The 25,800-nt window shown below is 46.8% G+C and overlaps 1 protein-coding gene across 2 annotated transcripts in view; it reads left to right on the top strand.

Moving 5' to 3' along the window:
• The window catches only part of ACP5 (acid phosphatase 5, tartrate resistant), a 161,325-nt gene that overhangs the window by 128,856 nt on the left and 6,669 nt on the right, over positions 1-25,800 (top strand). For both annotated transcript variants that reach the window (XM_063931244.1, XM_063931243.1), the window contains exon 2: positions 10,410-10,689. In XM_063931244.1, coding sequence (XP_063787314.1) covers positions 10,417-10,689 — 273 coding nt within the window. In that variant the 5' untranslated portion in view covers positions 10,410-10,416. The remainder of the gene's footprint in view (positions 1-10,409; positions 10,690-25,800) is intronic.

The following is a 25,800-nucleotide window of genomic DNA, read 5'->3' as shown; positions in this document are numbered from 1 at the left end:
AGGATAAGACACTGTTTATATAAGGTGAAAAAAACACCCTAACTCCCAGAGCAAATTAAAAGTAATTACCGAGGTCAGATACTCATCAACTGCACACAATAATGAGCTTTTTGCGGAGCCCCAAGAGAAAACCATTACAAAACCAACAAATTGTATGCGCTTGATGTACTGACAATAACTTATTTATTTATCAACTAAATAGGTAAAATGTGTTTGGATTCATTGAATAATTGAGAAACTTGCTTTTAATAAAAAAAACCTTTACTGAGTTCATATATAGATAACTATCAACTTGATAATCATTGTGAAACAACTGTACTAATATAATAAATAAAATTGTTATAATCAAAAACACAGAGCAGAATATCCAAAAGTAAATGCGCTCAGTACCTATTGATACTAAAAAGCAACAATGTTATTCCTTTCAATAACAGTAGCCACGTGTTTATGTTGAATAGCAGAAAGGTTGCTACAATCAGTGAGCGCACACCATGTGAAGGACACAGTCCTGCTATAAGATCAATTTGTAGCAGTATTGTTTCACCTGTTACCGGCGTCCCGGTACAGGGGACAGTTCAATAGGTAATTTACCCGATCCAGCGGGATTATATGAAATACCCAAACAATGCTATAGTGTCCGGTCAGTAGCGGATCTTGCCACGGCCAAAGCAGGACTTTTGCCCGGGGCGCCGCCATCCGGAGGGCGCCGCACCAGGGCAAGATCCGCTACTGGCCGCTACGACCCGCCGCTGCCCGCTCCCCGCTCCGAAGGGAACTAGACGCGTAGCGTCTAGTTTCCCTTCATGGAAAGGACCTTTACTGTGCGGTGCGCGATGACGTCATCGCGCACCGCCCAGCAAAGGTCCTCTCCACGAAGGGAACTAGACGCTACGTGTCTAGTTTCTCGTCGTGGAGAAGACCTTTGCTTTGCGGTGCGCGATGACGTCATCGCGCACCGCACAGCGTTTCAGCAGCGCTACTCTGAACAGGGGGCGTACCTGACCACGCCCCCTGCACAGAACCACGCCCCCTACTTCCCGCCCGGGGCGCCAACGGCGCTGGAACCGGCCCTGTGTCCGGTGTATGCTCACCCTAGATCAGGCATGTCCAAACTGCGGCCCTCCAGCTGTTGAGAAACTACACATCCCAGCATGCCCTGACACAGCTTTAGCATTCTCTGACAGCAAGACTGTGTCAGTGCTTGCTGGGATATGTAGTTTCACAACAGCTGGAGGGCCGCAGTTTGGACATGCCTGCCCTAGATGTAGCTGCACACTGCCTTTGATAGCATTTGCGGCTGGTATACTGACCACAACTACGTTTATCATCTGTGTGCTGAGATGGGCCAAACGAGCAGCGTCGGAGGGCCGATTCGGCTCTATATCATCTTGCACGTGTGGTGTCAGTGAGCTGGAAGCGGTGGCTATACACAGTCAATTCACCAGTGCGGGTGTCTCCAATCGGAGAAAAGGTGTGCTATCCATCCCGCGTGTCGGAATCGGACACTGACACGAATGCTATCAAAGGCAGTGTGCAGCTACATCTAGGGTGAGCATACACCGGACACTATAGCATCGTTTGGGTATTTCATATAATCCCGCTGGATCGGGTAAATTACCTATTGAACTGTCTCCTGTACCGGGACGCCAGTAACAGGTGAAACAATACTACTACAAATTGATCTTATAGCAGGACTGTGTCCTTCACATGGTGTGCGCTCATTGGGGCAGATGTATTAACCTGGAGAAGGCATAAGGAAGTGATAAACCAGTGATAAATGCAAGGTGATAATGCACCAGCCAATCAGCTCCCATGCACTTAACCATGCTTTATCACTGGTTTATCACTTCCTTATGCCTTCTCCAGGTTAATACATCTGCCCCACTGATTGTAGCAACTTTTCTGCTATTCAACATAAACACGTGGCTACTGTTATTGAAAGGAATAACATTGTTGCTTTTTAGTATCAAAGGTACTAAGTGCATTTAAATCTTGGCTCTGGTCCAGAACGGACTTTTGGATATTCAGCTCTGTGTTTTTGATTATAACAATTTTATTTATTATATTAGTACAGTTGTTTCACAATTATTATCATCAAGTTGATATTTATCTATATATGAACTCTGTAAAGTTTTTTTTTTTTTTTTTTTTAAAAAGCAAGTTTCTCAATTATTCAATGAATCCAAACACATTTTCTCTGACGTCCTAGTGGATGCTGGGTACTCCGTAAGGACCATGAGGTATAGATGGGCTCCGCAGGAGACTGGGCACTCTTAAAAGAAAGATTAGGTACTATATCTGGTGTGCACTGGCTCCTCCCTCTATGCCCCTCCTCCAGACCTCAGTTAGAATCTATGCCCGGCCAGAGCTGGATGCACCTAGTGGGCTCTCCAGAGCTTACTAGAAAAGAAAGTATTTGTTAGGTTTTTTATTTTCAGTGAGATCTGCTGGCAACAGACTCACTGCTACGTGGGACTGAGGGGAGAGAAGCAAACCTACCTGCTTGCAGCTAGCTTGTGCTTCTAAGGCTACTGGACACCATTAGCTCCAGAGGGATCGAACATAGGGCCCGACCTCGATCGCCCGTTCCCGGAGCCGCGCCGCCGTCCCCCTTGCAGAGCCAGAAGACGGAAGAACCAGGAGAAAATCGGCGGCTGAAGACTCCGGTCTTCAATAAGGTAGCGCACAGCACTGCAGCTGTGCGCCATTGCTCCCACAGCACACCACACGCTCCGGTCACTGGGGGGGGGGGGGGCGCCCTGGGATGCAATAAGTATACCTTTTGGCAAAAGGTGCACATAATACAGTTATAAACTGTATATGTGCCTAATACCCCGCCATTAACATTATTAAAAAAGCGGGAGCAGCCCGCCATGGAGGGGGCGGGGCTATCTCCCTCAGCACACCAGCGCCATTTTCTCTTCACAGCTCCGCTGGAAGGATGCTCCCCAGGCTCTCCCCTGCAGTATACACTACAAGAAGGGTAAAAAAGAGAGGGGGGGCACATAAATTTAGGCGCAAAAGGTGATATAAGCAGCTATTGGGGGAAAATTCACTTTGTGTTAGTGTAAATCCCTCTGTTATATAGCGCTCTGGTGTGTGCTGGCATACTCTCTCTCTGTCTCCCCAAAGGACTTTGTGGGGTCCTGTCCTCAGTCAGAGCATTCCCTGTGTGTGTGTGGTGTGTTGGTACGGCTGTGTCGACATGTTTGATGAGGGCGCTTACGTGGAGGCGGAGCAGGAGCCGATAAGTGTGATGTCGCCCCCTGCGGGGCCGACACCAGAATGGATGGATATGTGGAAGGTATTAACCGACCGTGTCAACTCCTTACATAAAAGGTTTGATGACGTAACAGCTTTGGGACAGCCGGCATCTCAACCGCGCCTGCCCAGGCGTCTCAGAGGCCATCAGGGGCTCAAAAAACGCCCGCTAGCTCAGATGGCAGACACAGATGTCGACACGGAGTCTGACTCCAGTGTAGACGAGGATGAGACAAATGTACAGTCCACAAGGGCAATCCGATGCATGATTACGGCAATGAAAAATGTGTTGCACATTTCTGACATTAACCCGGTTACCACCAAAAAGGGTTCTATGTTTGGGGAGAAAAAGCAGCCAGTGACTTTTCCCCCATCTGGTGAGTTGAATGAATTGTGTGAAGAAGCGTGGTGTTCCCCAGATAAGAAATTTGTGATTTCTAAGAGGTTACTAATGGCGTACCCTTTCCCGCCAATGGATAGGTTACGCTGGGAGACATCCCCTAGGGTGGACAAGGCGCTCACACGATTATCTAAAAGGGTGGCACTGCCGTCTCAAGATACGGCCGCCCTAAAGGAGCCTGCAGATAGAAAGCAGGAGGCTATCCTGAAGTCTGTATATACACACTCAGGTACTATACTGAGACCTGCTATTGCTTCAGCATGGATGTGTAGTGCTGCAGCAGCATGGTCTGATACCCTGTCAGACAACATTGATACCCTCGACAGGGATGCTATTTTGCTAACCATAGAGCATATTAAAGACGTCGTCTTATATATGAGGGATGCACAGAGGGACATTTGCCGGCTGGCATCTAGAATTAATGCAATGTCCATTTCTGCCAGGAGAGTATTATGGACTCAGCAGTGGACAGGTGATGCTGATTCTAAAAGGCACATGGAGGTTTTGCCTTATAAGGGTGAGGAATTGTTTGGGGACGGTCTCTCGGACCTCGTATCCACAGCAACAGATGGGAAGTCGACTTTTTTACCTCAGGTTTCCTCACAGCCTAAGAAAGCACCGTATTATCAAGTACAGTCCTTTCGGCCTCAGAAAGGCTAGCGGGTCAGAGGCGCATCCTTTCTGCCCAGAGGCAGGGGTAGAGGGAAAAAGCTGCACCAGACAGCCAGTTCCCAGGAACAAAAATCCTCCCCTGCTTCCACTAAGTCCACCGCATGACGCTGGGGCTCCACAGGTGGAGCCAGGTGTGGTGGGGGCGCGTCTCCAGAACTTCAGCGACCAGTGGGTTCGCTCACAGGTGGATCTCTGGGTTCTACAAGTGGTATCTCAGGGATACATGCTGGAGTTCGAGGCGACTCCCCCTCGCCGTTACCTCAAATCAGCCTTGCCAGCGGCTCCCAGGGAAAGGGAGGTAGTGCTGGCGGCTATTCACAAGCTGTACCTTCAGCAGGTGATAATCAAGGTTCCCCTCCTTCAACAGGGATGGGGTTACTATTCCACAATGTTTGTGGTACCGAAACCAGACTGTTCGGTGAGACCCATTCTAAATTTGAAATCCTTGAACACTTATGTAAGGAAGTTCAAGTTCAAAATGGAATCGCTCAGGGCGGTTATTGTAAGCCTGGAAGAGGGGTATTTTATGGTGTCGCTGGACATCAAGGACGCTTATCTGCATGTCCCCGTTTACCCACCTCACCAGGAGTACCTCAGGTTTGTGGTACAGGACTGTCATTACCAATTCCAGACGTTGCCGTTTGGTCTGTCCACGGCACCGAGGGTATTTACCAAGGTAATGGCCAAAATGATGATACTCCTTCGGAAGAAGGGAGTTATAATTATCCCGTACTTGGACGATCTCCTTATAAAGGCGAGGTCCAAGGGGCAGTTGTTAGTCAACGTAGCACTATCTCGGGAAGTGCTGCAACAGCACGGCTGGATTCTGAATATCCCAAAGTCGCAGCTGATTCCTGCGACGCGTCTGCTGTTCTTGGGCATGATTCTGGACACAGAACAGAAGAAGGTGTTTCTCCCGGTGGAGAAGGCCCAGGAATTGTCATCTCTGGTCAGGGACCTCCTGAAACCAAAACAGGTGTCGGTGCATCACTGCACGCGAGTCCTGGAAAAGGTGGTAGCTTCTTACGAAGCAATCCCTTCGGCATTGTTTCATGCAAGAATCTTTCAGTGGGATCTGTTGGACAAGTGGTCCGGATCGCATCTTCAAATGCATCGGCTGATCACCCTGTCCCCGAGGGCCAGGGTGTGTCTGCTGTGGTGGCTGCAGAGTGCTCATCTTCTCGAGGGCCGCAGATTTGGCATACAGGACTGGGTCCTGGTGACCACGGATGCAAGCCTCCGAGGTTGGGGGGCAGTCACGCAGGGAAGGAACTTCCAAGGACAGTGGTCAAGTCAGGAGTCTTCCCTTCACATAAATATTCTGGAACTAAGGGCCATTTACAACGCCCTGAGTCAAGCAGAACCCCTGCTTCAAAACCAAGCGGTGCTGATTCAGTCAGACAACATCACGGTGGTCGCTCATGTAAACCGACAGGGCGGCACAAGAAGCAGGATGGCGATGGCAGAAGCCACAAGGATTCTTCGATGGGCGGAGAATCACGTGCTAGCACTGTCAGCAGTGTTCTTTCCGGGAGTGGACAACTGGGAAGCAGACTTCCTCAGCAGGCACGACCTCCACCCGGGAGAGTGGGGACTTCATCCAGAAGTCTTCACGCTGATTGTAAATCGTTGGGAACGACCACAGATAGACATGATGGCGTCCCGTCTCAACAAAAAGCTAAAAAAATATTGCGCCAGGTCAAGAGACCCTCAGGCGATATCTGTGGACGCACTATGACACCATGGGTGTACCAGTCGGTTTATGTGTTCCCTCCACTTTCTCATACCCAAGGTACTGAGGATTGTAAGAAAGAGAGGAGTAAGAACTATACTCATCGTTCCGGATTGGCCAAGAAGAACTTGGTACCCAGAACTACAAGAAATGATCTCAGAGGACCCATGGCCTCTGCCTCTCAGACAGGACCTGTTACAGCAGGGGCCCTGTCTGTTCCAAAACTTACCGCGGCTGCGTTTGACGGCATGGCGGTTGAACGCCGGATCCTAACGGAAAAGGGCATTCCAGATTAAGTGATTCCTACGCTGATAAAGGCTAGGAAAGACTGAAGTTCAGACGTTTGTTAAGGGAGTGCTGCATATTCAGCCCCCTTTTGTGCCTCCAGTGGCACCTTGGGATCTTAACGTTGTGTTGGATTTCCTGAAATCCCGCTGTTTTGAGCCACTTAAGACCGTGGAGCTAAAATATCTCACGTGGAAAGTGGTCATGCTATTGGCCTTAGCTTCGGCTAGGCGTGTGTCAGAATTGGCGGCTTTGTCGTGTAAAAGCCCTTATCTGATCTTCCATATGGACAGGGCAGAATTGAGGACTCGTCCCCAATTTCTCCCTAAGGTGGTATCAGCATGTCATTTGAACCAACCTATTGTGGTGCCTGCGGCTACTAGGGACTTGGAGGACTCCAAGTTACTAGATGTAGTCAGGGCTTTGAAAATCTATGTAGCCAGGACGGCTGGAGTCAGGAATACTAACTCGCTGTTTATCCTGCATGCGCCCAACAAGCTGGGTGCTCCTGCTTCAAAGCATACTATTGCGCGCTGGATCTGTAACACGATTCAGCAAGCTCATTCTGCGGCAGGATTGCCGCATCCTAAATCAGTAAAAGCCCATTCCACAAGGAAGGTGGGCTCTTCTTGGGCGGCTGCCCGAGGGGTCTCTGCTTTACAGCTTTGCCGAACTGCTACTTGGTCGGGATCAAACACTTTTGCAAAATTCTACAAGTTTGATACTCTGGCTGAGGAGGACCTTGAGTTTACTCATTCGGTGCTGCAGAGTCATCCGCACTCTCCCGCCCGTTTGGGAGCTTTGGTTTAATCCCTATGGTCCTTACGGAGTACCCAGCATCGACCAGGACGTCAGAGAAAATAAGAATTTACTCACCGGTAATTCTATTTCTCGTAGTCCATAGTGGATGCTGGGAGCCTGTCCCAAGTGCGGACTTTCTGCAATACATGTATATAGTTATTGCTTAACTATAGGGTTATTGTTCTGAGCCATCTGTTGAATGAGGCTCAGTTGTTGTTCATACTGTTAACTGGGTATAGTTATCACAAGTTGTACGGTGTGGCTGGTGTGGCTGGTATGAGTCTTACCCTGGATTCCAAATCCTTTCCTAGTAATGTCAGCTCTTCCGGGCACAGTTTCCCTAACTGAGGTCTGGAGGAGGGGCATAGAGGGAGGAGCCAGTGCACACCAGATATAGTACCTAATCTTTCTTTTAAGAGTGCCCAGTCTCCTGCGGAGCCTGTCGATTTCCCCATGGTCCTTACGGAGCATCCACTACGGACTACGAGAAATAGAATTACCGGTGAGTAAATTCTTATTTTACCTATTTAGTTGCTAAATAATTGTCAGTACATCAAGCGCATACAATTTGTTGGTTTTGTAACTAGGATAAGCAACGCAAGAGGGGTGAGGGGTTGGTTACAGACACAGGTGGGACAGATGGATGATGATGCTGCTGCTATTTCAAATCAAATGGAAGAATGTAAAATCTGAGTTGGTGCATATCATTGTTTCACAGACTGTGTCCTCCCTGCCCCTTAGCTGTACAGGTTTAAAAGATATTCATGCTTGAGCACAGGTGGTTAAACCAAAATGACTCAAGTTATTTGTTTTTTAATATTTGGGAGCTTTTCTGATCTGGTTTTCCCAGTAATATGGGGGATCATGCTTAAAATTACCCCTGTAAGGATGACCATCGATGGTCCAACATTGTCTGCAGACCATTGATGGTTTTAAATAGTTTTACCATTGATGGCAGAGATTCATAAAGTTTCTGCCATCGATGGTAGCCGTAGGCCCGATGGTTCCCCCCGTTACACAGTGCTGCACTGTGTATAAGAGCCAGAAACGATGCAGGGCTGCTGACGGCTAATCCTGTGAAGTTGACTATAGAGCAAGGCGGGCCTTCAGCGGGATGTCGACTGTCAGTATCCCGCCCGACAGAATACCGGCAACGGGGCGAGCGGTGTGAGTCCCCTTGCCGGCTCGCCAAGCTGCAGGCTATGGGTGTCCGGTGCACCGATATTCCGGCTGGCGGCATTGCCGGTTGTCTGGATTCTGGCATCGGCATCCTGAGCCGGCAAATTAAATGGATCCCCTTCAGCATGTGTGCCTGGATGTTGATAGTCCACCTTGCTCTATAGCTGTCTTGACAGGCTCAGCTGTCAGTCAGCAGCCTAGCACCACCCCTGGCTCTTACATAAAGTGTGCTGGGATATACCGACTAGACTCCTCCCCCTGGCCCCACACCCAAGACAAATCTAACTTCAGAATGATGCTGCCTGACGCCGCACATGCACAAAGTAAACTGATTAGTCGCAGCCTGGCACGCCATACAGCATGTCGTGGTGCAACATGCTGCACAGTAAGATGAGCATGTACCATCAATGTTAAAAACATCGATGGTACAGAACCACGTAGTTTGTTACCATTAATGATTCACTGCACCATCTGCATCTCCGTGCTCTTGGGAACCCAGGGGAGGAGTACCCATGCACCTCAAGCATGGCAACGCCCCCCACTCCCCTCAGTGCATTTTGTAATGGAGTGTAACTACACCCCCTCACGTGACCGTGCCAGGCTGCCCAGGGGCTATATACATAGTTGCGATATGCAACAAACTTCTAGGGGGTAGATTTACCAAAGCTTCTAAAACAAACACTTGGATGTATTACCTGTCGCAACCAATCAGATTCTGTTTGTCATTTTTTCGGGATGCAATCAATAAATGGTAGCTACAATCTGATCGGTTGCTGGTAGGAATGCCACCTCTTCTCTATATATTTTTTTTTTTTTTTTAAGCTTTGGGAAATCTGTCCCTAGGTGTAAAAATATAATTGCCACAAATTTAAAATGTATTTTTTGTTCTATGCATTTCTGTTTTTTAGTGCAGTCTGTAGTTAGCGGGACTGAATACAGTCTGTTACACAAGCACGAATTACATTCCAAATCGGTTATGCAGACTGTTCAGAATTTGTTGCAGACAGGCTCGGACTGGGCCACAGGGGTACAGGGTAAACCACTGGTAGGCCCCACTGCCTGGGGGGGCCCTCCTCCTCTAGGGATCAGGTTCTAGACTGTGCACTTGAATTATATATTATACATATGTTACCTTATACTGCACAGGATTATGATGTATTCTCTACGTACATTGCTGTCATTAATCTGGCACATTATCATGCATGCACTAGCATTAATTACTATATAAATTATCAAGGAGTCCAAACCAGGTACTCTATAATGGTTAGCCACACCTCTGTGGTGGCTGGCCACACCCCCTTTGGAGGCTGGCCACACCTCTAATCATGAGCCCCTATCACTGCATACTCCCGGTGGGCCCTTTATGCTCCAGTCCGACACTGGTTGCAGAACTTACTGAAGGACAGAACAGGTGAACACGCATTAAGATCCTGATCTATACTTTGTTTGGCCATTTGTGGCCAAATGTACAGATTAATGAAGAACTCTGGTGAGCAGTAAAAACATATTACATGGCATACAATAGACTGGTTGTGACTTACGGTATCACTGGCTGTATTATTGTGAACTGTTTTTGAGACTCTGTTTTTGTTCTCTAAGGCTGGGTACACACCTGGACAGCGCATTGGCCATTCGGCCGACCTATCTAGCACACAAACCAATCGTCCGCCCAATGTGTAGTGCCTAATGTCACAACTGGGTGGGCATTTAAATGTGCCCGCCCAGTTGAGATGCCAGTCAATGGTGGTCCCTGCACCAAGTGTACGGCACACACAGCCAGATGAGCTGATATATAGCCCATCGGCTTTGCTCCAGACATATCGGGTACATACCTGCCAACGGCCTCGCAATATATCGGCCATTTTATTGAACCACTGATATCTCGCTCAAGTGTGTACCCAGCTTCAATAGTTTACGGTTTGTGTCAAATAATCGCCATAAAATTTTCTGTGTATCCGGGAGTTTTGATTATTGACCATCTTGCCCCGCATAGATTAAACCAACACTTACCTACTGCTTATCCAGCTAGCCATCCTGTTTCATTCACACCTAAATACCCTTCATCGGTCTCTCACCCAGGTCCCAAATGGAGAAGCTTGTTGTCCTGTTGGTCGTTATCCTGTCCGTGCTTGGGAAGACGCTCTGCCACCCACTGACAGACACTGAGCCCTCTCTACGCTTTGCGGTGATTGGCGACTGGGGAGGGCTGCCCCTTCCTCCTTACTACACCAAGCAAGAGCAATTGGTTGCAACTGAGCTGGGCGAAACAGTTTCCAAATGGGGGGCCGACTTCATTGTGTCTGTTGGAGATAACTTCTACTATGATGGAGTGACTGATGTAACGGATCTCAGGTTTGAGGTGATAAAAACAAGTGTGTTATGTACTTTGTGTTATTAGTAATGGTCATGTTCTCTCAAGGCAGAAGCCTTAAAGTGCATACACACAGTGAGATAGTAACTAAGTACCGATTTTGACTTTGCGATTTCCCTTGAACAACCCGGAACCCAGAACCACTGATTTTTTACGATTATGACTATACTAGAAACTAGATTCTACACAATATAGTCAAAATTGCCTTGCCTGCACAGTCTATTCTTTTCTTGCGATACCGGCCCCACGGGAGCGTGCATCGGTATCGCAAGCTGTGTACACACTGTGCAATATGTACTAACTTTTCTTATGATTTTGACTATATAGTCAAAATTGTAATCAAACACATATGTGTATACACCTTAAGGGGTTTATGTACTAAGCTTTGGAGAGAGATAAGGTGGACGGAGATAAATTACCAACCAATCAGCTCCTAACTGTCATGTTACAGGCAGTATTTGAAAAATGACAGTTAGGAGCTGATTGGTTGGTACTTTATCTCCGTCCACCTTATCGCTCTCCAAATCTTAGTACATAGACCATTAGAACCAGAAAAACACCTTTTGGCAGTACATTTGCAGCATTATTATATGCACCTAATTATAGTCCTATAGATTTTTTTTTTAAATTCTGTCCTATCTACCTACCTACCCATCTATCTATCTATCTATCTATCTACCTACCTACCTACCTACCTACAGTGGGGATTGAAAGTTTGGGTACCCCAGGCAAAAATTAATTTTAATGTGCAAAAAGAAGCCAAGGAAAGATGGAAAAATCTCCAAAAGGCATCAAATTACAGATTACACATTCTTATAACATGTCAAAAAAAGTTTGATTTTATTTCCATCATTTACACTTTCAAAAGAACAGAAAACAAAAAATGGCATCTGCAAAAGTTTGGGCACCCTGCAGATTTAATACCTTGTACTGCCCCCTTTGGACAGCTGAGACCTGGCAGTGTCATGGATTGTTCACAATCATCATCAGGAAAGACTAGGTGATGTCAATCTCAAAGGTTTTAAAAGCCCAGACTCATCTGACCTTGCTCCAACAATCAACACCATGGGTTCCTCTAAGCAGTTGTGTAGAACACTGAAACTGAGAATAGTTGACACTCACAAAGCAGGAGAAGGCTATAAGAAAGCAAATCATTATCAGATGCCCATATCCCCTGTTCGGAATGTAATTAAGACATGGCAGTCATCAGGAACAGTGGAAGTTAAAGCAAGATCTGGAAGACCAAGAAAAATATCAGACAGAACAGCTTGCATGATTGTGAGAAAAGCAAGTCAAAATCCAAGTTTGACTGCACGATCCCTCCAGGAAGATCTGGCAGACACTGGAGTTGTGGTACACTATTCCACTATAAAGTGATACTGGTACAAATATAGTCTTCATGGAAGAGTCATCAGAAGAAAACCTCTTCTACGTCCTCACCACAAAAATCAACATTTGAAGTTTGCAAATCAACATATAGACAAGCCTGATGCATTTTGGAATACAGTTCTGTGGACCGATGAGGGTAAAATCAAACTTTTTGGACGGAATGAGCAAAGGTACGTTTGGAGAAGGAAGGGCACAGAATTTAATGAAAAGAACCTCTGTCCAACTGTTAAGCATCGGGGTGGATCAATCATGCTTTGGGGTTGTATTGCAGCCAGTGGCACAGGGAACATTTCATGAGTAGAAGGAAAAATGGATTCAATAAGATTCCAGCAAATTTTGGACGCTAACTTGATGCCATCTGTGAAAAAGCTGAAGTTAAAGAGAGGCTGGCTTCTACAAATGGATAATGATCCTAAACACCCCTCAAAATCCATGGTGGATTACATCAAGAGGCGTAAACTGAAGGTTTTGCCATGGCCTTCACAATCTCCTGACCTCAACATAATTGAAAATCTATGGATAGACCTTAAAAGAGCAGTGCACCATAGACAGCCCAGGAATCTCAAAGAACTGGAAGACTTTTGTAAGTAAGAATGGGCGAAGAAACCTCAAACAAGAATTGAAAGACTCTTGGCTGGCTACAAAAAGCATTTACAAGCTGTGATACTTGCCAAAGGGGGCAGTACAAGGTATTAACTCTGCAGGGTGGCCAAACTTTTGAAGACGCCATTTTTTGTTTTCTGTTTTTTTGAAAGTGTAAATGATGGAAATAAAATCAAACTTTTTGTTGACGTTATAAGAATGTGTAATCTGTAATTTGATGCCTTTTGGAGATTTTTCCATCTTTCCTTGGCTTCTTTTTGCACATTAAAATTAATTTTTGCCTGGGGTGCCCAAACTATCTCACAATTCCCAAGTGCGCTGTATTAGTTGAATATTATTTTCATAAATCCTTCCAGAAAAGCCCACAGATGTAAACTGCAGATTGGAGAATGGTTACTGTTTTCTGGGGTCCTAAAACAAAAAAAAAAAAAAACCTCACCAGAAGATCACCCAAAAGAAAGCCCAAGGCCAATTAATACCAGTTGATTTCTGATTTATTGACAAGTTTTTATACAGAATATAAAATTGTACAAAAATAACTTTATAAAACAGTAGAAGTTATCCAGAATATGATGTTGGTAAATGAGATCCTCCCTCACCTTAACAAGGTGTGAGCTCAAAAGGGAGAATCTTCACAGACTGGATTCCACACTTATAACTGATATATAACTGATATAAGGGATGTTTTTATACTGGTTGCAGTTAAAATGCCGGCTGTTGTGATCCTGGCGTTCAAGATACAGATGCCAAAATCCTGACAGCCAACAATGCAGGCAGCCGGAATCATATATAATCCTTTTATACTGTGTGTCGCCATTGTAGATTTAAATGTTTTTATTACGTTGATTGAAATATGTATGTGTGTGTGTGTGTATATCCCTCCATCCCTTATTGGGCCTGATGTAGAGTTGGGTGGTCATCTATGTAGACGGTGGAGCTGATTCATACCTTGGTATAACTATGTTGAGCCCTGCAGGGGGATTAAGAATTTGAGGACAGATTTACGTGTGCGCTATATGCAAATGAAGACATGGGAAAACATTTTTCTGCTGCGGGGTACACTGGGCTCCACAAGGATGGACAATGGGGTGTAGAGTAGGATCTTGATCCGAGGCACCAACAGGCTCAAAGCTTTGACTGTTCCCAGAATGCATAGCGCCGCCTCCTCTATAACACCGTCTCCCTGCACAGGAGCTCAGTTTTGTAGTTGGTGCTGCAGTAAGCAGGCACATAACAGAGGGGCTGCTCCAGGCAGCCCTACGAAGAGCTTTTTTTGAAGAAAAAAGTGAAGACTTCAAGGGCAGCAGCGATGGTAAATGTCAGAAGACATTCACTGCTGCAGCTCCAGCTCTCCCCAGCGGCGCTGTACACTCCCGAGCCCTGGTTGCCGGGTAACTACAGCAGGAGGCTCCGGTTTTCTTCACGTCAGGCACACACGACGGGGGCTCTCCGGGATCGCGTGGCCGCGCTTTTGGAGGTGGTGAGTGGGTCCCGCTTGCGGGACCCGGTCTCTATCGCGATCCGGCGCGGTCAGTGGGAGGCGGGCCGCGCGCGCTGGCGGTGGACACTGTGGCAGTACAGGCGATCCCACTAGATCACCAGGACATGGGTGCAGGTCAGGTTTTCTCTCTAAACCATTTTCAGTAGCCCACAGTACCCGGTGGTTTTGCCAGCAGGGGGATAAGGCTTAGACCTGAAGCCCCTCCCCCAGCCCCAGGGCGCCATTTCCCGCAAATGTTCCCGCCCTGGAGCTGCATATCTGTCTCTCCCTCACTCCCTGTCAGTGTCTGGGCGCCATTATCTCTCAGCTTCACTGTTCCTGGGACTCCTTGGGCAAATCCTCCTGTGTAAAGCCGCCTGGTTGTCAGTGCTGTGACTTTACATGACACTTAAGTATTCTACCTGCCTTTTTAGACAGTGCTAGTTAAGAAAGAGTGCATTTAGTCAGGGTTTTCTAGTACAATTGCCCTGTGATATACATCCAGTTCTTACTGTGTAGTGTTATATCTATTGTTATATAGCTGTGTAAACTAGTCCAGTGCAGTATTATTGTTGGTAATAACCTCTGCATTGTACAAACTGTGACTATCTGTGTGTGCATTAGATAGCTGAGTGGTGTCCATTTCGTGTCCTTCACTCAACTTGCTATCCCTATATTCTATAACCTGAGGGGGTTAGGTGCGTCAGGTTTTATATTGATATAGGATTTTCACAAAGATATACTTTAATATGTATTTTTCTCTGTGATTTTGTCACCATATCTCTCCTTTATCTCTGCTAGTGCTGACTACACTGCGCAGGGGTTTGAGTAAGAGGTATTGTGCTGCTGATAATTGTGCTGTGTTACCTCATACTGCAAGTTATATCATGTCTGCTTCTGAGGGTAACTGTTCTGTGGCTGAACACACTGCCGGTGTTGCTGAAGCCACAGATTCCTATGAGGGGAATATAGCGGCTGTGGGCTCTGGTTCTGGGGGCTCCTTGCCCCCCAGTGGGACTGTGGCAACGGAGGTACGTAATGACCCACTGTGGGCCGCTTTTTCCACGCTTCTGCATATGCTAGTTCATAAACTAACACCCCCTATGGGACCCCCAATGCCGGTACAACCGTATGTGGTCCCTGCAGCTAACCCGCCGTGTGCGGACGATTTATCTGCTCAATTGAAGAAATTGAACCAGTTGCTGACTGCAAAAAAGTCTGACCATCGCTCGCCTAAGTCCAAGGGGACCTCTAAGCGAGCGCTTGTCTCCTCACAATCCACTGCTGTCACTGACACCTCGTCTGATGAAGACGGCACTTACACTGACCCCACAGGTTCTGACTCGGATACTGCTGATGGGGAGAGTAGTTCACATGTGGATGTTCCTGATCTTTTGGAGGCTATTAAGTTAATTCTACAGATTACGGATGATCCCAAGCCATCCGTCCCTCCTAAGAAACCAGATAGGTTCAAGCGTCAGAAGGTGATTAAACAAGTTTTACCTTTGGATGTATATTTGAGACCGAGACCGGTTATCGCTAAATTTATTGATTTTCGTATGAAGGAACAAGTTCTCCGTTCATATCGAAATGTTTCCCAACTGAGAGTGAGGGACAAGAATGTCCTCATTTTTCAGGATTTCTCTGCTTCGGTGGCGCAGAAACGTCGGGAGTTTTCTAATGTATGCAGGTTACTCCATGATAACAACAAAAGGTTTGCATTAATGTACCCGGCTAAGCTGCGTATTCAGGATAACGGACGTGCAGTTTTCTTTTCAGACCCAAGTGAAGCCAAATCTTGCGTTACTAGGATGCTTGACCCTAGGAGATAAAATCTCTAATCTGCACAAGTAATTTACCTTTATTATTAGACTTAGTATAAAATGGTTATACGTACTTATTAGAGCTACTTGGTCGATTTGTTCTCACATTTACTTTATGTTCTTAGGTTCAACACAAGTGTCACTCTTACTGAGGACGCTTGTCCGGTTAGTGTAAAACAGTTAGAAAATGTTTGAGGCAATGTTATGTTTTTTGTTCAGTCTGCACCTGGTCTCTTCCCCCCGGTGCATGGGTTGCCCCCATGCGCTTTGTACTATCTATCCGCAGCTCCCTGCTTGCTGGGACAGGGAGTGGATAACTGACATTTTGGTATCTGACTTAATCATGCACCCTCGTTTAGGTATTGGCTAATTCAACTCTAGATCCGCACTCTCACCCTATGGCTCACACTGGTTCTGGTTTTAAGATAAGTCCCCCGACGTTCCAGGAGACTAACTCCCCTGTTAAGCGGAAGCGGGTGGTAACACATTTAAAGAGATTCCGCCCCCACGTGGTGTTTTTGCAGGAGACGCACTGGACGGAGGGTGCGGATTCCTCTCTTAGAGCTCCATGGATAGACGGCTGTATTTCGGCTGATTTTCGCAGAAAAGCGAGGGGGGTTGCCATCCTATTCCACAAAGACCTGAATTACACCATCTTAAATTCAATTTGTGATAGTGATGGTAGATATTTAATATTGGATATAGAAATTTGGGGTACTAAGTATACCTTGGTGAACGTGTATGCGCCTAATGTGGGGACTGTAGATTTTATACAGGAACTGACAGGCCTACTCGGGCAGAGGGACAATTTTGCGTTGGTAATAGGTGGGGATATTAACTCGGTAAATGACCCTACTCTGGATAAATTGCCTCCCCCAAGAAATTTGACTTCCCCATTGTGGAAGCAGCTGCTGTTGATGAGGACCACCCTCCAGCTCACAGATATATGGCGGCTGCTGAACCCCACAGACAAGTCGTATACGTTTTACTCTAATGTGCACCACTCATGGTCCAGAATAGACGCCTTGCTGGTAGCAGACTCCTTAGTGACGTGCGTGAAAAACACTGATATACACAATATCTTAATATCAGACCATGCTCCCGTTACCTTAACTTTAGAGAGGACTGTAAACTCTAACGGCACTAGATTCTGGCGGTTCCCTAGTTATTTATACAAGTCAGATGACTTTCGGAAATTTCTTACCAGTAACTGGTTGAATTATTTAGATGACAACATAGATTACTGGGACAGGCCACGTATTTTCTGGGGCGCGGCTAAAGCGGTCCTCAGAGGCCAAATAACTGAGTATGTAGTTAGACATAAAAGGAAGTCCACTGCTACTTACCGTTCTGTACATATATCCATGTCTGAAGCCCTCCAGGACCACCTCCTTATGCCAACGGAGGACTCCCTACATAAATATACTCAAGCTAAGCATTTACTGAACAACTTTTTATTGTCCCAGGCCAAGAAAGATATAGTATTTTCCCGATACAAGTATTACCAGTGGGGAAACAAGACGGGTCGTCTTTTGGCTACTATGTCCAAACAACGGCGCCCTACCCGTTACATAACAGCTATTAGAGACAGACAGTCTGGCCAATTGCTCACAAGCACGAGGGCAATTGTAGATCATTTTGAATCGCACTTTACTAGCCTGTATTCCAGTCTTCCTTTTGATAGTGATGCGCACGACTGGTTGCTGAGACGAGCGGATTTGCCTCGGTTGTCTCAAACTCAGGCTGAGGCACTGATTGCGCCTATCACAACTTTAGAGGTAGATGCAGCAATATTGAATCTTCATCTGCACAAGTTTCCTGGGCCAGACGGCCTGTCCAACGAATTCTATAAAATTCTTCATCCACATATTGCCCCCACGCTACTTGAATTATTCAACGATATTATGCGACATCACACACCGTTTCACCATTTTAACACTGCCCATACTATTTTGATCCCTAAACCTACTCAAGATCCCCAATCAGTGAACTCCTACAGGCCTATTACTTTACTAAACACAGACATTAAATTGTTTGCCAAAATACTTTCAGATAGATTACAAACGATTTTGCCTCACTCCTTGACCCCTCACCAACTAGGATTTGTTAGGGGTACGAGCGGCAGTGGCGGCTAGCGTTATCTCTGCACACTCGCACCTGTCCAAAAATATTTTGCTGAGTCTTGACACGACAAAGGCCTTTGACACAGTGCTATGGCCCCATTTGTTTTCAGTGCTACGCCGTAGGAATTTCCATCCAGACTTTATTAAAACAATACAGTACCTGTATACTTCCTCCTCCACTACCATTTTGATAAACGGCGCATGTAGTGACCTGATTGTTATGAACAGAGGCACGCGTCAAGGTTGCCCACTGTCCCCACTTTTATTTAACCTGGCGATAGACCCATTACTGCGCATCTTGCAAAATGATGTCCAATTCAAAGGAATCAAGATAAGGCGTAGGGAGATTAAACTGACTGCATTTGCTGACTATGTCTTGTTGTACATAGGTAACCCGTCGGATTCATTGCCTCATATTTTTGAACTTTTGCAAGCATACGGGAACGTTTCAGGTTATTGTATTAACTGGTCGAAATCGGTGGCACTCAGATAGGGCTCCGAGAATTTTGCAAGAGCGGGAATGGGTAACTTACCTTTAAAGTGGACGTCTGATTCCATATCCTATCTGAGCGTTAGTATTCCTCGAGTTCCGGGACTGTTATACAGTCTGAACTTTACCCCTATTATACGAAAGATTGCTGCTGAGCTAGAGGGATGGAGGTCTTTGCAGCTGTCGTACCTGGGGAGAGTCAATCTAGTCAAAATGGTTTCCTTCCCTCGCCGTATGTATACTATTCAAACCCTTCCATGCATGATTTCGTCTAAGGATGTTCAATATTTAAATTTCTTGTTTAGAAAGTTTATATGGCAAGGGAAAAAGCCACGGCGATTGGTTGCATAACCAGGAAAATTATACTAACAAATATTTGGAAAGGGAATTCTTTGCAGGGCCTGGACTTGGTCAGCTTCCTACATACGCATGACCGAGAAGTCTCAGCCCAAGTGAAAGAGAATCCCCTTCTATGGTATGTCAGAAAATTATGGATGGGTTTGAGACGTCAACATAACGTGAATGCGCACAAATCCCTTTTCCTTCCATTCATAGATAACCCTGACTTTCAGAGCGGAAATGCATATTTCTCGTATCATATTTGGAGAGCGGGAGGGATTCTTAATATTGGGAGTCTGGTTGTTACCCGGGGGGGGGGGGGAGGCCCTTGACGTTCCAGGAGGCAGCTGCTAGGTTTCCAGTGGTAGAGCCGTACCCAATTGCTTTCTTACTAGCTCAACACTGTCGGGGACATGATCAGACATCTCTCCCCAGTAGACTGGCACAACCCAGTGGATGCCCTGCTCCAACAGGCTCCTATGACTAAGAAGGCCATATCGATTGCCTATACACACCTCAGATTGGTTGTGGATTATTCAATGCGGTCAGAAGGCTTAGCGGCCTGGAAAACACATTCCCAGAGCCGGCCATAGGCATAGGCAAACTAGGCAATTGCCTAGGGCATTTGATATGCCTAGGGGCATCATCAGCTTCTGCTGATTAAAATGATATGCAACATGCCTATATTCTGTATGTATCATTTCATATGCAGATACAGCCACAGTCTCACACAGTATATTGGCATGCTGCATATCGGTTTAATCAGCAGAAGCTGCTTGTGCATCCTAGCCACATAGCAATGCAAATAAGATGCATTTTCATTAAAAAAAAGTGCCCGACGTTAGCATTGATGCAAGATTTGTGAGGACACATCTGTATCCAAGCAGAGGCAGAGGTCACAGTGTTAGTGGAAGTGTGAGTGCTGTGTGCATGGGAGTGGGTTGGTTGTGCAGTAGTGTTCAGAATATGTGTAAGGAGCATTATGTGTGTCATGTAAAAATGCATTAATAATGTGCAATATATGTGTAAAGGGCCACTATGTGTGTCATTATGTGTATAAGGGCATTAATAATGTGCGGCATATGTGTAACAGGGTACTACTGTATGTGTGTCATTATGTGTATAGGGGCACTAATAATGTGCAGCAAATGTGTAGGGGGCACTATGTGTGTCATTATGTGTAAAAGGGCATTAATAAAGGTTGTCATAATGTGTAAGGTGCATTATGTTTATAAGGACATTAATGTGTCTCATGTGTAAGGGGCATTACTGTGTGGAATTGTGTATAAATGCATTACTAATGTGTGGCATTAGGTGTATAAGGTGCTCTACTATGTGGCGTTGCAAATAGAAAGGGCACTACTGTGTCGTCTAATGTGAATAAAGAGCAATAAGGTGTGGTGTAATGTGAATAAGGAGCAATTCAGTGTGATGTAATGTGAATAAGGGGCTCTACTGTGAGGAGTAACGTTTATAAGGTAAAGTGATACTACTGTGGGATGTAATATGAATTATGGACACTATCGCAAGATAAAATGTGAATAAAGTTGCAGTACTGTGTGGCGTAATTGGAATTGGGGTTACTATTGTGTGGCCATGTCCCTTCCCAGCAACAAGATGCCCCTTTTTGGGCTGTGCGTCAAATGTGCGAACTGTTCCTATTTAAAATATAGGGAGTACAAGGACTGCTATGGGTGAGGGGTGATGGTGCTGGGAAAGAGGTGCAAGGTCAGAGGCAGAACCAGCGGTGGTGCTAGGGGGCACCAGCCAAAATCTTGCCTAGGGCATCATATTGGTTAGGGCCGACTCTGCACATTCCCCTCACATAGCCTTAGACAAGATCTTGAAGGCACACACAATGGCATGCACGACCCTTCCGTCAGCAAGATACAAGGAAATGTTTCTTAACATTCTACACAGGACATATCTTGCCCACCATAGACGATTCCTGATTGGTTTTTCTTCCTCTCATGATTGTTGGAAATGTGGTGGGACCCAAGCCGATCTTTACCACTGCCTATGGCTTTGCCCATTGATTAAGGGGTTTTGGGTGCAAATTCGTAGATATGTAGTGGACCACTTAGTAAACTATTTACAATTAACGCCAGAATGGGCGCTTTTTGGTATCTTCCCAGACAACCAACGACTGTCCAAGGGCAGTAAGAAGTTGTTGTTAGCTGTTAGCGCGCCAGCTTTGAAATCCATTCTGCAGGTTTGGATTCACCCTGAACCCCCGTCACTGACTTTATTCAAAACAAAGTTGTTTTACCTGTTTAGGATGGAATGGGTGGGGATGACATTAGAAAAGGACAACAAAGCAGAAAAGTTTTTTGACGTTTGGGAACGTTATGTGGCCACATTGTCTGCCCCTCTGAAATCGCAACTCCATGAATCTTTAACAAATGATTTGTGGTATATGACCAGGGTAGTGGGGGGGGGGGGGGGGCTCCCATTACCCTGTAGTGCCCTCCCATTACCCTGTAGTGCCCTCTTTGTTCTGCCCTGGGGAGTGGGGAGACTGGTGCGGACGTTCTTTTTGTTGATTTTTTTTTCTTCTCTCTTTTGGATTGTTGTATGTATTGGGTAATTCAATCGCCTTAAAGGAATAACTGTTTTACTGTACTATTATGTGGACACACCATCGTACTATGGAGATTATGTACCATATCTGTAATGTTTATATTTATTTATCTCTGGCTTCGAACTCCACAAGCAAAAGTCAACTGGATGGTGTCAATGGTTACAGTTTACTGTGATGGGTGACTGATATGTACAGCTTCCTTAACGACACTTGTATTTTGTTTGCTGAATTATACATTGCTTCAATAAAAAATATATTTAAAAAAAAAAACAACAAGTTTTACCTCATTCTGATCACCTAGTGGATATACGTCAGGAACCCTGGGAAAACCCGGGTACGAAGTTTGTGCCTCAAAAGAAGATGCTGGTTCGCTATCCCCTCGCACCAGAGCTGTCTAAGAATTGGGAAACGCCTCCTCCAGTGGACTCACATGTGGCTAGGATGGTGGTTTCCTCAGCTCTACCTGTCACTACCGTCACGTCTCTAAATGAGCCTATGGATAAACGTGTGGAGAGTTGTCTTAAAGCGATTTACACCCTCATGGGTGCTGCACAAAGGCCCACTATTGCAGCAACATGGGCTGCAGAGGCTATTGAAGCATGGGCCTTGGAGTTAGAAGCTGAAATCTCTTCTGACCATGCTAGACAATGCTTGTCATATATTGTCACAGCTTCTCGCTATATTAAAGAGGCGGCTTCTGATGCCGGTATCCTAGCAGCCAAGGCCTCTACTACGTCAGTCCTGGCTCGCAGGATATTGTGGCTGAGATCCTGGTCTGTGGATCTGGACTCTAGAAAAACCCTGGAGGTAATCCCTTTCAAGGGAGATATTCTATTTGGGGAGGACTTAAATAAGATAGTGGCTGACTTGGCTACTGCCAAAACTGCCTGTCTGCCAAGTACCGCTCCTTCTGTGTCGAAGGCTAAAGGTACTTCCTTTCACCCCTTTCGTCCTTCAGGCAAAGCAAAAGGTCAGGCGTACAACAAGCAGGCCCGCACTTCCAAACCTGGTAAGCCAAAGCCAAAAAGAGCCTGGGCGGCCCGTCAGCCAGCTTCCAAGACCGATAAGCCTGCCGCATGACGGGGCGGCCCCCCTGGGGGTTCCCAGGGTGGGGGACCGGCTTCTAGGGTATACCCAGGAATGGTTGAAAACTACTTCAGATGCCTGGGTACGGGAAGTTGTCACTCGAGGTTACGCCATAGCCTTCAAAAACCGACCCCTCATCGATTTTGCCAGACAGACATCCCGTTGGACCAGACAAAGGCAAACACTCTACATTCGGTGGTACAGACCCTCCTGGATACAAGAGTCTTAGTACAGGTGCCTCTTGCGCAGAGGGGCCGGGGGTACTATTCTCCGCTGTTTCTAGTCCCGAAACCAAATGGGTCCTCCCGGCCCATTCTCAACCTCAAGGCATTGAACAAGTTTGTGAAAGTTTCCAAGTTCCGTATGGAAACCCTTCGCTCTATAGTTCTGGCTTTGGAACCTGGGGACTACATGGTCTCCCTGGACATATAGGATGCTTACCTGCATATTCCTATAGCAGCGTCACATCGGCAATACCTGAGGTTTGCTATTGGCAACCTCCATTACCAGTTTTGGGATTACCTTTTGGTTTAACAACGGCTCCGCGAGTCTTCACCAAAGTAATGGCGGTGATGACGGTGGTACTCCGCTGTCAAGGGGTCAGGATACTGCCGTAATTGGACGACTTGTTAATCCTGGCAAATTCCCCAGAACTTCTCCTACGTCATCCGGATATGACGGTCCGGTTTCTACAAGCCCACGGGTGGCTCATCAACTGGAAGAAATCCTCCCTGATCCCTGCTCAGAGCATGGTGCATCTGGGAGCGGTATTGGACACTCACAACCAGAGGTTTTTCTTGTGTCAGGAGAAAGTCCTGAAGCTTCAGGACAGGATTCGTTGCTTCCTTTCTTGTCCGCAAGTGTCGATACATTCGACGATGCAGGTGCTGGGCCTCATGGTATCAGCATAAGACATGGTGGAGTATGCTCAATTCCATTCTCTCCCCCTCCAGAGGCTGATTCTAGCCAAGTGGGACGGCCTGCCTCACCGGATCAGGTCTCAAATGATCTCATTGACTCCGGAGGTCCGTCTGTCGCTGCTCTGGTGGCTCCAGAACCAACAATTGAGCAGGGGCCGTCCCTTCTGGATATCCAACTGGGTCCTGTTGATGACGACAGATGCCAGTCTAAGAGGTTGGGGCGTAGTGCTGGAGCAACACTCCCTCAGGGTCGGTGGACCAAGGAGGAGTCCCTCCTCTCAATCAACATTCTGGAATTGCGGGCGGTCTTCAATGCATTGAACCTAGCCCAGCATTTAATTCACAACCGTCCTGTTCAAGTGCAGTCGAACAACGCCACCACAGTGGCTTACATAAATCATCAAGGCGGTACTCGAAGCCGTCTGGCAATGAAGGAAGTCTCACGGATTCTACATTGGGCGGAACGCCATCTACCGGCCATATCGGCAATCTTCATTCCGTGAGTCCTGAATAGGGAAGCGGACTTTCTCAGTTGTCGGGACGTGCATGCCAGCGAGTGGGGCCTCCATCCAGAAGTGTTTCAACTCCTAGTGGAAAAGTGGGGTCTTCCAGACGTAGATCTGATGGCGTTTCGACACAATCACAAGGTTCCGGTCTTCGGAGCAAGGACAAGGGATCCTCGAGCAGCATTCGTGGATGCGCTGGCGGTGCCATGGAGATTTCGGCTGCTGTACGTGTTCCCTCCGGTGTCGCTCCTGCCCAGGGTAATTCGAAAGTTCAAGCAAGAAAAAGGAATTCTGCTTCTCATAGCTCCAGCGTGGCCCAGACGGCACTGGTTCTCAGACCTGCAAGGCATATCGTCTGAGCGTCCAATTTTACTTCCACAACACCCAGACCTCCTCGTTCAGGGCCCCTGTGTCTACCAGGACCTAGCCCGGCTGTCTTTGACGGCGTGGCTCTTGAAGCTTCCGTCTTAAGGGCTAAAGGGTTTTCTGAGACGGTCATTCAAACTATGCTGCGGGCCCGGAAACCGGCTTTTGCTCGGATTTACTATAGGGTCTGGCATTCTTACTTTGTTTGGTGCGCATCTAACAATTATGACGCTTCCAAGTTTAGTACAGCCAAACTTTTGGCTTTCCTGCAGCAGGGCCTGGATTTAGGCCTGCATCTGGCCTCCCTCAAGGTTCATATTTCTGCCTTGTCGGTGTGGTTTCAGAGAAAAATTGCGACTTTACCTGATGTTCATACTTTCACTCAGGGTGTGTTGCGTATACAACCTCCCTATGTCCCGCCTGTGGCTCCTTGGGACTTGTCGTGGTTTAGGAGGCGTTGCAGGAGCCTCCGTTTGAACCCCTTGGTTCAGCTGATCTTAAGTGGCTTTCCCTTATGGTGGTGGTCTTGCTGGCTATTGCCTCTGCTAGAAGAGTGTAGGATTTGGGTGCCCTTTCCTGTAGTTCCCCATATCTGATTATCACCGTGACAGGGCGGTACTTCGGACTCGTCCCGGTTATTTACCGAAGGTGGTTTCCTCGTTCCACCTTAATCAGGAGATTGTGGTTCCGGGCTTTGTCTCTCCTGACTTGTCTTCCAAAGAGCGGTCTTTGGATGTGGTACGGGCTCTCCGTATCTATGTGAAGGGAACTGCTTCTATTCGAAAATCTGATTCTCTTTGTTTGGATTTCACAAACGTGGCTGGCCTGCTCACAAGCAGACCCTGGCCAGGTGGATTAGAATGGTGATTGCACATGCTTATGTGAAGGCTGGTCTGTCAGCTCCTGCTCACATTACGGCCCATTCTACTCGGTCTGTTGGACCTTCTTGGGCGGCCCAACGTGGTGCGACCCTTGACCAATTGTGCAAGGCTGTTACGTGGTCCTCCATGAACACGTTCATAAGATTTTATGCCTTCGATACGGCCGCTTCCCAGGATGCTTCCTTTGGACGCCGGGTTCTTGTGCCCGCTACAGTGCGTCCCCTCTCATAAGGAACTGCTTTAGGACATCCCCATTGTCCATCCTTGTGGAGCCCAGTGTACCCCGCAGCAGAAAACGAGTTTTATGGTAAAAACTTACCGTTGTGTTAACTCTTTCTGCGAGGTACACTGGGCTCCACAAGGTGCCCACCCTGACGCACTTAGCTTCTTTGGGTTGGTATGGCATTAGCCGCTGACACTTCTCCTGTCGTGAGTGTGTGGTGTATGTGGCTACTAACCGTTGTCTCTTTTCCTGCTACTGCATTGGGCTGGTTAACTAAAAACTGAGCTTC

The sequence above is a fragment of the Pseudophryne corroboree genome, chromosome 6 (genome assembly GCF_028390025.1).
Source record: "Pseudophryne corroboree isolate aPseCor3 chromosome 6, aPseCor3.hap2, whole genome shotgun sequence".
NCBI classification, from domain to species: domain Eukaryota; kingdom Metazoa; phylum Chordata; class Amphibia; order Anura; family Myobatrachidae; genus Pseudophryne; species Pseudophryne corroboree.
Note: the sequence above shows the minus strand (reverse complement) of the source record. Positions and strands in the feature narration are given on the sequence as shown.